Genomic DNA, 14,400 nt, shown 5'->3' with positions numbered 1-14,400 from the left:
TTTCCTTCATCAAAGGAAATTCGCTTTATTTTTCTTTTCACTTCATTTTTGAAGGAAACTACCCTATAGGGTAGTTTCCTTCAAAAATATATTGTCCAAGTGGTGGTCCATTGCAGAAAATATTTTATCTGCATGCAATGTAGGGAGTGAAGCTGGAGGTGGCTAGAGCCATCTCCATGAGGACGCAGCTGAGCAAGGAAATACAGAAAGATAAGCATAAAATATCAGTTGATGTGGTTCACTCCTTCTGTGATATAAACCGCGTCAATTTATGGGGCCCCCAGCAAATTTTTTAACAGATCTCCATATATAGTTGCTTAATTTACCTGAAAAACTGGTTGTCCATATTTCAGATTATTAATTAGCATTCAAATATCCATGTTTCATAATCATTCACTTGAACACTATAAGAACTTCAACTTGATCTCTACCTTCCTTGTATCTTTGTAAAGACCACCTTGACATCTAAAATGCATTGATGAGCGCTCTCATTTTCACAATATCATAATAAATATGACAGTAGAATATTTAACGGTTTTAACATAAAGTTTAAATGCAAAATTTACTTATGTATAAAGACAAATTATGAATGATTTGAGCACAAGAGGTGAATATTGAATGAACAATTTTCCTCAAATTTATGCATGTTTAATAGATGTAATTTCATAATTGAAATTCTCTGGGACTACTGACAGGCAAAACCTTGATAATGTCACAATGACAGCAACATCAGACTAGGACACATTTGCACTATGCCACAATATGTATAATTGAATATTATTATTAATTTGTAAATTTGTGAACTATATGCTTACTTGATGCATTGCAAACTCATTTTTTTTCACTGCTAAATTATTTCTTAAATGAGGGTTTTATTTCCCATAATAGACAAGTTTGACATAACAGTAGAGCTTCAATTATTAGTGATTCAAATAATTGTTAGTCCGTGGGATTGCCCAATGCCCATGGGTCACTTCCAGCGCAATCCTCTCCCTATATCCTGGCAAACAATTGCGCAGTAAAATGAACAATAAAGAGTCAAAAGATAGAGGATGACACAAGAAATGATGTTGTGTTTGGGTTTTCCACTCATGCTCAAAGCTCAAAACTTAATGGCACAATACATAAATGAATGGCATTTTCAATTTCCCATTTTCTTGTCTCTTCTTCAGCACACTCGTGGATTCTGGAGGCCTTTCAGCTCTGAAGGAGGTTGTGACTGGAGAAGGGAGTGACAAGAATACTGTGAGGTGAGCAGTGAGAGACGCACATGGACAAATATCCTCTGCTGAACAAGCTTCAGTTAATGTTGACTCCTGCAGTACATACTGCAAATGTTTTTAATGAATGGTTACTGATATTGATTCCTACGGAATTTAAATCAGATAGTTCCCATTCTGAAGGATTATAATGTACCTAGGTATCTCCTTGAAATGGCATTCACTGCCATTATAACATCGATAAAGCTAGTTATTCTAATGCTTTTGTTAAAATAGTTTTAATGATTTTATTACCATGTGATTTAAATGTAAGGCTGGCTTTTAATCTCTCAAGAAGGTCATGAAAGGGATTCACTGTTCTTGAAATTTTACATTAATATGGTCAATAGTCATTTGTTTAGTTTCCAATTCATTGTATATGCCTAGTGGTAATTAGAATCAGAAAGTGATTTGATGCATAGCCAATTATTGCACTTTCTACAACTGTGATACGTACAAGTTTAATTACAATAGGGTATGATTATTAAGAATCTGAAATGGTTTTGGCCAGATTATCATCCAATGGCTAAATTTATCAGCGTGTTACTCACCAATATGATTGCAGCATGACTCCAATATTTGAAAAATCAAAGAGCACTCATGATAGCTGTATAATCCCAACAGAAACCTTTAATTTGATCACTGAAAATGTTAGCCAGGAGGAAACAACTTTGGTGGGTTAATTCGAATTTGCTATTCATTTGTCTTCCATTGATTTGCAGTTCACTTTATATTCCATGAAACATAACAGCTTGAGGGAAGAGCATTTTTCCATCAATATCCGTTGATTGACCATTGCAGATTTAACCATTATATATTTATTGCTCCAAACCCAGAAATGAAGCAAAAAGGATATTAAGAGAAGCCCATTTTATGGAAGAAAAAATTCACTGAATTTTAAATCCACTTGAAATTTTTTAAATGACAACTGATATGCTAGCCTATTTCATTATTATCACATTTTATACCAATTGAAGGCTAGGATGTACAATCTGTAATTGGGTTATCTGGCAGTGAAATAATAAAAATTAGACTGATGCATTTCTGGGAGGTGATCTTCATACTAAAATTTAAAATATGTAATGGCAGGAATTCAACATTAAATATACGTCTTTTTATCAGTAAATTACTAAAATTAACCTTAATTTAAAGATATTTTCATAGCTTTCCCCACAAGTAATTTCTGTAAATCCATTCACTATATAAGTCATACGTAACCCAGACAGCACAGAATCCTCCAGAAATCCAGAATTGTGTGCTGTCTGGGAAAGGTGTTGAAATTTTGCCAAACCTAATAAATGAATTAATTCTGTAAAATTATAATCAAAGGAACTCATAGGTTGCGTAGCATTTGGGAATCATCAGGGCGTTTGTTAATATTATAAAAATCCAGTCTTTCCAGATCTAATTTTTAATGGCATTTTCATTGACTTTAAATAAAACATATATTTGATAACAGATATTATCAGCTTATTTTTAGTTAAAGAAAAAAGAAGTTAGTTAAAAAATTACATGAATTTAAAGGTGAAAAATTTAAAATGAGTCTCCATAAGCTTAAAATTTGATTAGAAAGTAAATTTGCTCACAAATTGTCATTTTTCCGAGGTCCACATACAGTGAGGATTTTGCACTGTGAACAACATTTTGAGATTAACTGATCATTTCACTGAGATGTAAAACCACTTTTATAACTAAGTCATACGAAGGTTTTCTCACACGAAAGTTTTCTTTAAATATTTATATGATATACCATTATCAGATAAAATTAGACTCAAGACATTTCAATGAGAGGGATTAAATAATAATTAATTTAACTAGATTAAAGAAAATCAAGCAATCAGGCAGGAAAGGCCATGCTAAATATATTATCACCCTCCATTTTTGGAAAATTTAAAGTAAAATCTGAATTTAAATCTATTTTGATAAAAACTGCCAAAATTCTCTTTACTATTGAATTTCCCCTCATTTGAAAGATGTTCTAAAAAAATAATAGCAAGCATGAGCCCCTGAGTAATTTCATAGATTTCAACAAAACCTTATGAAAATTTAGGATGCATTTTTGATTTCCTCATTACTGCAGATCAGGGTATGTGAAAATGATATAATTTAGATGGATTACCTTTCACATCAGTTATCATCAACAAGGATAGCCTAATCTACAAAGATAGGCCTTTAAATTTATTGAGGGATTCTTTCTGTATGATAATGCAGATGAATTATCATGACACTATGACATACGTAAATATGTACAACATATCCAATTACCGATTGATACTAATAGGGCTACTTTAGGGCTGCATATAAGGCAAGGACTTCAGGGAAATACATACATATATAAATAGATTTTGACTATGATATTGATAAATGTGAGTTACATAAAACTTTTATACATGAGCATGACCAAAGATTAGCAATACAAAATTTTATGGACCATGTGTCTATCATGAAGTGATATGCATAAATAGTTAAGGCCTTTGAAATTCTATTCGAGCTGTTACAATTATGAGCTATTAACTTAACTAAAACTATTGAAATATAATGATAATTATCTATTATTCCTATTTGCAATTCATGCTGAAATAATTTGAATTTTGAAGTAGGTACTCTTTATAATTACACAGTCACAGCACCAACAGTCATTGAACTTACACAGAACTTTTCGCTTGATTTTTACTCAGGATAGAAATGTGAGCACTTGAAGAGAACCCTCAATCAATATTCAACTGATACCTACAGCAAACAAAGTTTCTGTCCCATAAATAGTGCTCCATATCATATGCTGAGTATTGATGACTTAGATACACTATTAGCGTATAATCTACGTCTAAAGTACTAAGACACATGCACCACATAGCTAGCTATCATAGTGATACAAGGGCTATTCATAAACAGAATCCCATTCTGAATATCTCCAGACATACATTGATATGCAAAAAGTAAAAAGCTAACAGCAATTTATCAAAGCATCTGCATTGCCTCATTTAGAGCATAACATAAACGTTCTCAATATAATAGCAATTTGCAATTACAGGTTCAAGCAAATATGAAAAGATTTTAACTCTGGATATGACAACTTAGGAAGCAAACATTCATGATTCCAGAAGTGTAACTTCATTTTCTAAGGTGACTCGTAGAAATTGAATTTATGAAATTTTAAGACATTTTATTGCCCATTGTTTATTGAGGCATGTAGATGTTAGACTCCAGAACTAGTAACTGTAGCCTTCAATGCTTCACACCTTTTTCCTCATTATTCCTCCATTTCTTCACATTTCTTGAGTGGGTTAATGAATCCTTCAAATTAAACTAGAGCTGTACATATTAGAGGCATTGTGATCAGTGGTTAAGACTTTCCCATTCAGTATGAAAAATGTAGCCTAAAATCCTTATACATGTAGCTTCCCCACCAACACCACTCACTGCATCACTGATGCAACTATATATTTTGTGAAATTTATCTTCAAGTACTTATGACATAAAAATAGTCATATTATTATCATGGAATAATGAATATTAAAGTTATCAATACATTTATCATATTTTCATGCTAATATGTACATATATGCATAATTAAGACATTTTCTGAAACATGCAGCGCTTCAATTTGTCCTAACTTTACCAGAAGAGAGAATATCGTAGAAGTCAGAAATTGAGAGTTTTTGTAATCAGCTGCAATTATAATTAGGGCATTTGTCAGTTTTACTCAATGTATTGCAATCTCCTTCTTGCAACATAGTAGAAATTAAACGGCAAGCGAATTCAGCCATGCAAGACTACATAATTAATATCTTGATGCCTTCATACATAAATTGAGCTAAATGATCATTTTCCATTCCAGTGAATTTACAATTCCAATATTATTCTGGGTCTATACATCATACCATACCATCATAGATATATATCATACTTAATCTTTAAACCATAGTGTACACTCATCATGTGCAATTCCTATTCACAGAAAAAGTTCTTAAGAAGAATAATGTTTTCTAAAGACTTGGCACAACAATTACCCTGATACAAACATTGTTGCACATTTCATGAATCATTCATTTAGATTAAGTATTTTTGTGCGGTTTATCCATACAGATAATTTCCAAATAGAATGATTAATAAAGAGTAATAATTAGAAGTATGTACATATAATAGAGGTATGCAATTTTGAGAAAGGTTAACATTTCATAGGTGACCCTAAGCCCCCTTCCTGATTATTTTCTGACCACCAATGCTAAGAATATGCCTTCATTCAAATGATTTTAGGCAAAGATTTATGGAATGCTTCTGAGGAGCAGGCCTCACTCCTTAATACATAACACAATTTTTAGTCCCATAGTGTGACTAGCTTCACTTGATACAACATCACCAGGTGCAATAAAAATTTTCTCCCCTGGGAAATATCTAATCATTTGTCTATGGGGAATTAGGCTAGGGCTAGAAGTTAGATAGAGAGGAATGACAGTGATGTTTGGGATAATCCCAGCTTTCCTCACTAGGAGGACTTTCAGCAGGACATTATGCGTAAGGGTATCATACCCAGCTGTTTATAACAAAGTTCTACTCACAAATCTCACAATTACTTTCAGGCCATCTTTAAAATACTTTCTATATTCTTTTTAGCACCTGCTCTTTTCATAAGTTTCAGTCTCTGTGAGCACATATATTCTGAAAATGTGTTTGGGTAAACACTCATTTAGAAGCTACAAAAATCATTCCTCACTACAAGAGACAAGGAGAAACTAATATGTAGTTCCCTTTCTGAATTGAATCAATGTAGGAATGATAATGTGTATAGTAGCTAAATTTTTTCAATGCAGGCCACCACTTGTAACGAGTAGGCTTGGCCAGGCTCACAACAGTGTTCCATTCAGCCGTCACAGGCTATTAAAATATATAATGCTCAGTGCTGTAGTTGGGAAAAAAATTTAGGCGGTACTCACCAAAATTCGCCAACAGCTGAACATGTATTATGCATCCAGGCGGGATTGAAATGTCAAGCTTTAACTCTTATATAGGGTGCTTTCCAATCGCGTAACTGCGCTGATCTGTTTTAAACTGTTTAGCTCAGAGCGTGTTCCAATCGCAGGTGTGACGTCATCTGCGCTAAACAGATGGGAACACAACCTGCATCATTGCTCGTCTGCGCTAGTGTGTTTCAATCTGTTGCGATGTGAGCTTATCTGCGCAAGGTGATTGGAAAGCACCCATAAGCTCCAAGTTGTGCCACGTGGTAACTCTGAACAAGTAAATAATCATTTCGGATTTTTGTTTCTGAAATCCATTGGATAATTAATAGTAGGGCTACTTTTTACAGATTTAAAAAGGTAGTTTAACCGCTACGCTTATGACAAGGATGTATTTCACGGTGCATGCCATACCGGCCCAACATCAGCATTGATAATGTTAAAATATCATCAGTGATACTTCAACCTTGAAGTATTTGTATCAAACTTTTAATTACCTCCTATTCAGCTGAAAATATACTTACAGCGCTAATTATTCTGTATTAATAAGGTCTACTGTCTTAATAAGAAATGTAATCATTACAAGTTTAGACCTATTTTACTGTTTCTATCTCAATCAGCCTACTATCCTGCATATGATAGTACAGTGGTTGTGGTTGGGAAGAAATAGGTTTTCAAGTTGAAAGCATACTTAAAATGACAAAACATTACTTCCATCACCCATATGGAAAATAAATTATGTTACTGTTTATAATAGATTTGCAAAGATTTCATCTCTAGCTCATTCATTATTCTCCCAAGCCATGGCCCGATTATTAGCAGTATGGCTTAGTGGTAGCGTGTAGTGGTAGTGGGAGGAAGGTGGGTGGGGAGAGGCTCACAATTCACACTGTACCTACATCCCAAATTAACTGCCATTCCTAGTATAGTATTTTAAACACACATGAACTCTCATTCTGATATAGGAAAAACATTTTCCCTTCAACCAATATATTCATTATCTTAAGCTGTTACATAGGATGATTGAAAATGCTATTTCATCAATTCAGAGATACATACCCAGATAGCACAAGATTTGTAATACCACTGCAATACCACCACAATACGATCATATTACAAAATGGAACTCTTTGTATTCCATTTGTATTCCAATTTTATTACAGTGTCAAATGTCCTCTAATACAATTGTATTATATTCGTATTACAGGGAAAAATACGAAACTTTTACAAATTGTTTTTATTGATTTGATTTATTTATGTATTTTGATTCATCAGGTGTTATCTCCAGATCCATAGTTAGCAGTCTTCTATGAATGGGAAACTGTTAACTATGGATCTGGAGATAACATCTGATGAATCATGTGTTTGCAACTGTATTACAAGGGAAATGCGAACAAGGCATAAAAAATCAAAGGACAAGACAAATAATTTTTCCACATAGAAGAGAGAAGAAGTACATATATGTACTTCTTTCTGAAAGAAATATTGGTAAATAGGTGATCATATTCAATATTTTTGGAAGATAAAAGATTGTTGATGCTTGACATCGCAAAACTACGGGTGTGAACGTTTTCTTCATAGTATTGTGCGTAAACATTATTTTCATGAGACTGGTACATATACGCAATCAAAGCGAGGGGACCACCTATTATAACAAGCGATAAAAATCTGAGAATGTGAATTAGTACATGTAGCTACTCAGAAGTGTTTTTAAAGGTGTTAAATTATTATCAAGTTTTTATATTTTTACAGAATTCAATATATGCTCTTTAATATTTGAAATTTCTAGTCTGAATAAATGAATAGACATAGCTATGGAAGTGGTAGCAACAGTAAGAGAAAAAAATCAAAATTATTATTAAAATAAATGAAGCTAAATTTTTTGTATTGAAAAGGATATACCTAAACATTTGAGAGGAGTAGATTGAAATAGAAGTCCAATGTTAATATTCAAACAAACGTCCAAAATGGTGGCTTAGCTATAGGAGAGATAATAAGCTCTATAATTCACGTTGATTGATTATCACCAATACTCAAAGGAGTAAATGGTAAAGCATATTTTTTTGATAGGCGCATTAGTGAAGTCAGACCTAAAAGTGAGAACAATCTAAATGAAGGGAATTGGCAAAGTTAAATGTCTTGGTCTCTAAGAAGTAATGATTTTTACCAACAAAATATGTATGATAAAAGTAACAATTTTGAAAATAACATGGAATGAAAATGTTCTATCATAGAATAATTTGTGGTGACACTTGATGAATTAATATTTATAATTAAATATTAACTAGAAAAAGTTTCACCTAGTAATCATGACTTCAGATCTAATTACCCTGAAACTATGTGCTAGATTTTCAGTATTTTGACTGTTACTATTATTTCAGAGGAAAAATTTCAATCGTAATTAGTATTGCTCCATGGCACAATTGACTCTGCAATACATGCAATTACCAATTAAACTGTAGTAAATATCATGTACATAATATCACAGAGTTTATAACTGTATTGAAATGTATTAGGTATCAAAATGTCTTGAATATTTTGTACAAAATCAACCACACAAAAAGAAATGGACAATTTATATGTATGAAATTTTACATGACTTAAAAGAATGTGATCCTTTGTATGTATGAGTAGAAATTTGCATTGACATTTATACCACAGTGCCAAATGTCTTAAAAATTAGAAATGCACAACAATAAAATATTTTTACAGCAAATGTAAGCACAAATATTAATACATCATGATTGCACTGTTTGAAAACATTTTAGGCCCAATTTCTTTGATAATATGTGGCAGTTTTTTTAAACCTACCACTTCCTAAATTCAGAATATTTGAATCCAGCATGATTTTAAAAAGTGCTTTACATTTGATTAAAAATATATTGTATTTTTTAGCCATATCAAAGAATGCACAAAGGATAATTTTCGATTATTTTTTCTTAAAGAATTCATTGATTCTAGTTTAATTTGCTAATGACGTACTGGTAATATACTATACACGTATTTATGCACATTGTGATTCATTTTCTAATTGTAAGCATGTTACAAATTCAACTGTTGTATGTACTATAAGAATGTTGTTGACTGCGTTCTTGGCACACAAGCTCTGTTAATACTGGAACTGAGGAATTTTCCTTTGCTCATGTGTATTTGTGGAAATGCGGACATCAGACTAATTATTGCTAGTCAAACCAAGAGTGTTAGTTACCACCTGTTTTACATGTTTTTAATAAATGCAACCAAAGTAAATGTGGTTTCATTTTCCCTCTTATTAGGTAAGAAAATGAGAAACATTCCTAAAAACCTACACTCAAGTACAGAATATATGACCTTATTTGCCTCTATTTCAATGTACTAAAACAGAAATCTTACTTTCATCACCATAATTCCTGGGTAGGAAATGAAATTGTATCCAATATTTAAATTTCAGCTAGGTGAGAATATTTCCAAGGAAAAATTAATTTTCTGAAAAGACAATAATATCCTTATATTTCAGTGAATGCATTGACGCCATCAATAGCAAATGTCTTATTGTGGCAAAAATTTACTGCTTAATCTGCAGTTTAAAAAATTGATTCTCACTTCCAACGCAAAACTAGCAAGCCTCAAATTTTTCTGTCCCTTAACCCATTTATGCCCACTAATTTTTTTGCATGAAGATTTAACTTTCTTTACATTTTTCTAACTTATTATGCCTCTGGACAACAGAAAAAATATTGAAAAAAATCCTGAAGCATTTGTTTAAAAATTATGACATGGGTCGTTTTCGACCCACTGGGCATTGGTGAGCACATTTAGGATATAGACTATTGGATTGTTTTCTAATAGGCTCTTCAGAGTTATTGAGGTGCAACTGCTTTATGATTTCCAATTTGTTGTGTTTTGTTTTTTAATTGAAATTTTAATTTACTTACATTATTTTGGGATAATTTGTTAAAATAAAAAAAGATTTTAACATACTATTCATATAAAATACCTAATCGTTTATTTCCTTCCGAGTTTTAACAGTCAGAGATATTTCTATGGTACTCCTCAAAGCACTTATCGTGCAAAGGAATGCAACATTTATGGCATGATTTTACTGTTTTACTACGGCATAAAGCGCATCTTTTTCTTGGCTGATCTGTGAGAATATGATGCGGTCCACTCGTTCGGATTATCTCTGGAGGAGCAAACTTGCTTGTTGGTGCTGCTCGTTGAGGTGGAATACCATATTTCTTTAATAAAGATATTACAATTTCTCTTCTGAAAGCTAAACTGTCCAGTTTCATACCATAAGTCCTGCTGAGACACCATGCATTACCCATGCATACATCTATCATCCAGAGAAATATGGGCGTGTACCACTTTTTCCCACGAATGCCAATACCGTAATTAGAGATATTATTGTCCATTTGGTCTACACCACCCATGTTTCGATTGTACATGGCAATAACGTGGGGTTATGGAATTTCAATTCTTTCTTTTACGGATGCTGAATATCTCGTTGCCTTCTGCTGAGGTTCGACGCCAAACTGATTAGATAGCATTGTGACAACGTTATTGTCCGTCCACCTAACTTTATTGATATTATCCTCTCGGGATACACGACAGTCATATCTACCTCTCTCATTTCTTTTAAACACTTTAACATCCTGCAAGGGGCAGTTATCAATTCGGTTCAGTCTAGCGGTTCCCGTTCCACTATAGCCAAATTTTGTTAGTTCGCATATTAGATTCGCAGTAGTGAAAAAATTATCAGAATACAGGGAGAAATTCAGCAGTGGATATTTTTTTTTAGGATTTCAGCAAACCCCATCACCACAGATTCACCGAGCCCTCTTGATGAAGTGAAAACCCTTTTTTCCTTTACTTTCCCTTGGTAGATATCAAATTGGATGCAGTACCCTAGGCGTAGTGCAGCTACCCAGGCCTTGTAACCGAATCTCACTGGCTTTCCCCGAATAAACTGTTTGAATCCATGCCTTCCAAAGTATGGAATCATAGCCTCATCGATAGAAATTGATTCTTCTAAAGGCGCAAATCTACAAAATTTTTTGTTGAGTTCACAAATGACTGGACGCAATTTTACGAGACGATCGGATATGTCTAATGCACTATTATCTGCACGATGGATGTTCTTAAATATATCCTCAAACTTGTTTCTTCTCATACTTCGAGACACCAGTGAATTGTAGACATCTTCCTTTTCTTCCCAATACATTCAATAATTCTCGGGAGCCAGTTATATCCGGACAAAAACAATATGCCTAAAAATGTATAAATATCTTCCTTGGAAACCTGCACACACCTATTCCTCGCTGCTGCATATTGATTTGTAAACTCAACAAGTTTTGTAATGATGTTGTCATCAATAAAAGGTTGGAAAAACTCTAATGGGTGACTGGACGAGGATAAAGTCAGTGGAGGTATAAAACATGTACACCAAGAATCATAAACAGGGGTAGTTAGATCACAACTGACCCATCTCCGTGTTTTGTTTTGGGTTTCGATTGATTTCTTTCTCCTTTTAGAATGGGATGATTTTTCAACGAATTTGATTTCCTCATCAACTTCACCAGGGTCATCTTCAATGTCAATGTTGAAATCACCTTCCGCTTGCAGCTGCCGGCGACAAAGACAATCAGGATCGTTACATTCTTCGTCCCCAGAATCCTCACATGTTTCGTTTCCATCTTCTGGAGCAGTTATGTAAATATATACTTCATCTTTTACACCTTTTCTATCCAAGTCTTCTAGCTCGTGAAGTATTTCTGTTGTATTCAGCTGTTTGCGACTAAATTAGAGATATGTATAAATTTGTCAGTGAGCTCACGAAAAAAATGTTTCCCACTAGGAAATTATATACTAACCTTGCCATGCCAAAATTTATTTGGACTAATGCACTCCAAAAGAATCTTATCGCAGTTCAGCGGAGAGAACGCTCGAATTCAACCTAGTACGTCTGGAGTTGCCCAACAAACTAGCCTTATCTGCCCAGTGGGTCGAAAACGACCCACGCCAATATCATGACCCGTGGCAGACACAGGAGACATGAAATTTGGTAATTGAGTACGGAATAATGAAATTAAGTGCACAAAGTATTGTAGCACGTCGTGTCATTTTGATTGTGCTTGAAAATTTTGGTTACATTGTGTGTTAAAGTTATTCGAAAATCGCGGTAATGAGAAGTAATTTTTTATGCCCACATTACAATGATTTGAAAATGTATCCTTGGAAATATTACTTCAGGAATGAATCATTTGCTTCTCAGTAAGACGAAAATAACAACAATGTAGACAAATACTTCAAATAAGGGGGACTAGGATTTTTTATATCCCGTGGGTCGAAAACGACCCACTGGGCATATATGGGTTAATATAGAAAAAAAAATTCTAGCCTTATGTCTGGCTAAGAATGGTGAATTTTAATGGTTGTCTGGAATAGGGGCGCAGCTAGGAATTAAGGCTAGGGGGGGTTTTAGTCGCTACTAGACCTGGGGTGTGTAGTATATCTGCCAGGATAAGTGGGAGGTGCAGGGGCCGTCCCACAGAAATTTTTTAAGATAAATGGTTCAAAATGGTGAGTTTTATGGCTTTCTGAGGGATATTTTATTAATCCTTACACTCATCTATAAGTATATTAACCCGGCAGTGGTCGCGTGGGGTGTCCCAGACACCCCAGCCTTATAAAAGCGCGATTTTTTCTTCCAGTTTTGACTGCAGTGATCTGTACCTTCCTCTAGCTGAGTTTTTAAGCTTTCTGAGGACACCTGTGAAATATGATTATAATATCACCACAAGTTTTTAAACAAAATTACTTTCGTCAAAGCTCTGCAGAGTGGGGTGCGCTAGACACCCCACGCGACCTTTCTCGTTACGGTTTCCCTCATAAGTTTTTTCGTCACCAAAATGTTTTCAGCCATTTGAATTTCATTTGATTGTTACTATTTTTGAAACTTACAATGAAAGTTGTCTTTTTATGTTTACATGAATAAATATTTACGTATGGGTAGATTTTAGTGGCTGTATTCCCATAAACAAATTCAATGTTTGTTATATCCAGTTTCTCAATTTCTATTTTTCTGTAAGTTATTTGTACATTGCTAGCCCTCTTTATTTACGATTACATTTTTAGCTTTGGAGAACTATGCATTCACACATAAGCTTACTACCTTTCCGCATTCAATTTTTGAAAAGAATTTATTTCACGCAGTTATACTGTAAGCAAATGGAATCAATTTTTCCTATGACCACTGGTGGAAGCATGTAAAATGTGTTAAAAAAGCACGGGAACAAGGTTGTTAGCCTGAATTATTTGCAAGAGGCATAGATATTCTCCAAATAATTTGATTTCTTCGGAAAATAAATACCGCAGTCGGACCATTGCTCAATGCTGGGTAAGCATCGCAGGAGAACACAGCTGGTAGTCTCGATGCTTTGCAAGTGAAATCGATACATCTCATGTAAGTTGATCTAGTTTGAAAACAAATATCAATGGTGGATGATTGCTCAATTTTGGGTATGAATCACACTAGAACACAACTGGTAGTCTCGATGCTTTGCAAGTAATAGAGATACTTCTCATGTAAGTTGATCTAGTTTGAAAACAAATACCAATGGTGGATGATTGCTCAATTTTGGGTATGAATCACACTAGAACACAGCTGGTATTCTCGATGCTTTGCAAGTAATAGAGATACTTCTCATGTAAGTTGATTTAGTTTGAAAACAAATACCAATGGTGGATGATTGCTCAATTTTGGGTAAGAATTACAGGAGAACACAGCTGGTAGTCTCTATGCTTTGCAAGTGATAGAGATACTTCTCGTGTAAGTTGATCTTGTCTGAATACAAATACCACTGGTGGATGATTGCTCAATTCTGAGGATTAATTGGAGTAGGACAGGGGTGGGTATATATACAGGGCTGTGACTTCAGTTTCCTTTGTCTTGTTGAATGGTTGGCCTGTGAAGACAGACGTGAGATATTTAGAGCGGTGATCATCATCTCCATGGATTCGTCATCCAATTATTACTTTCTGGAGAAACACTGACTTTGATAATTGTCGACGACCGTTAATGAGGTAAGAGAATTTTTTAAAATCAATATAGCAATCATTTTTCTAGTTTTTCGGTAACATGAAAGACAGATTTTGTAATACTTATAATATTTGCATTCAATACATTATGGACGTCTGCAGTC

The 14,400-nt window shown here is 34.0% G+C and overlaps 1 protein-coding gene across 1 annotated transcript in view; it reads left to right on the top strand.

Moving 5' to 3' along the window:
* The window catches only part of LOC124156632 (calcium/calmodulin-dependent protein kinase kinase 2-like), a 245,208-nt gene extending 239,048 nt beyond the window's left edge, over positions 1 to 6,160 (top strand). The window contains exon 10 of the mRNA XM_046531289.1: positions 1,173 to 6,160. Within this exon, the coding sequence (XP_046387245.1) occupies positions 1,173 to 1,254 (82 nt within the window). The 3' untranslated portion in view covers positions 1,255 to 6,160. The remainder of the gene's footprint in view (positions 1 to 1,172) is intronic.
* The last annotated feature ends 8,240 nt before the right edge of the window (positions 6,161 to 14,400 follow it).

Source organism: Ischnura elegans, chromosome 3, assembly GCF_921293095.1.
Source record: "Ischnura elegans chromosome 3, ioIscEleg1.1, whole genome shotgun sequence".
Lineage (NCBI taxonomy): Eukaryota > Metazoa > Arthropoda > Insecta > Odonata > Coenagrionidae > Ischnura > Ischnura elegans.
The sequence above is the reverse complement of the archived record's forward strand: the minus strand, read 5'-3'. Positions and strand labels throughout refer to the sequence as shown.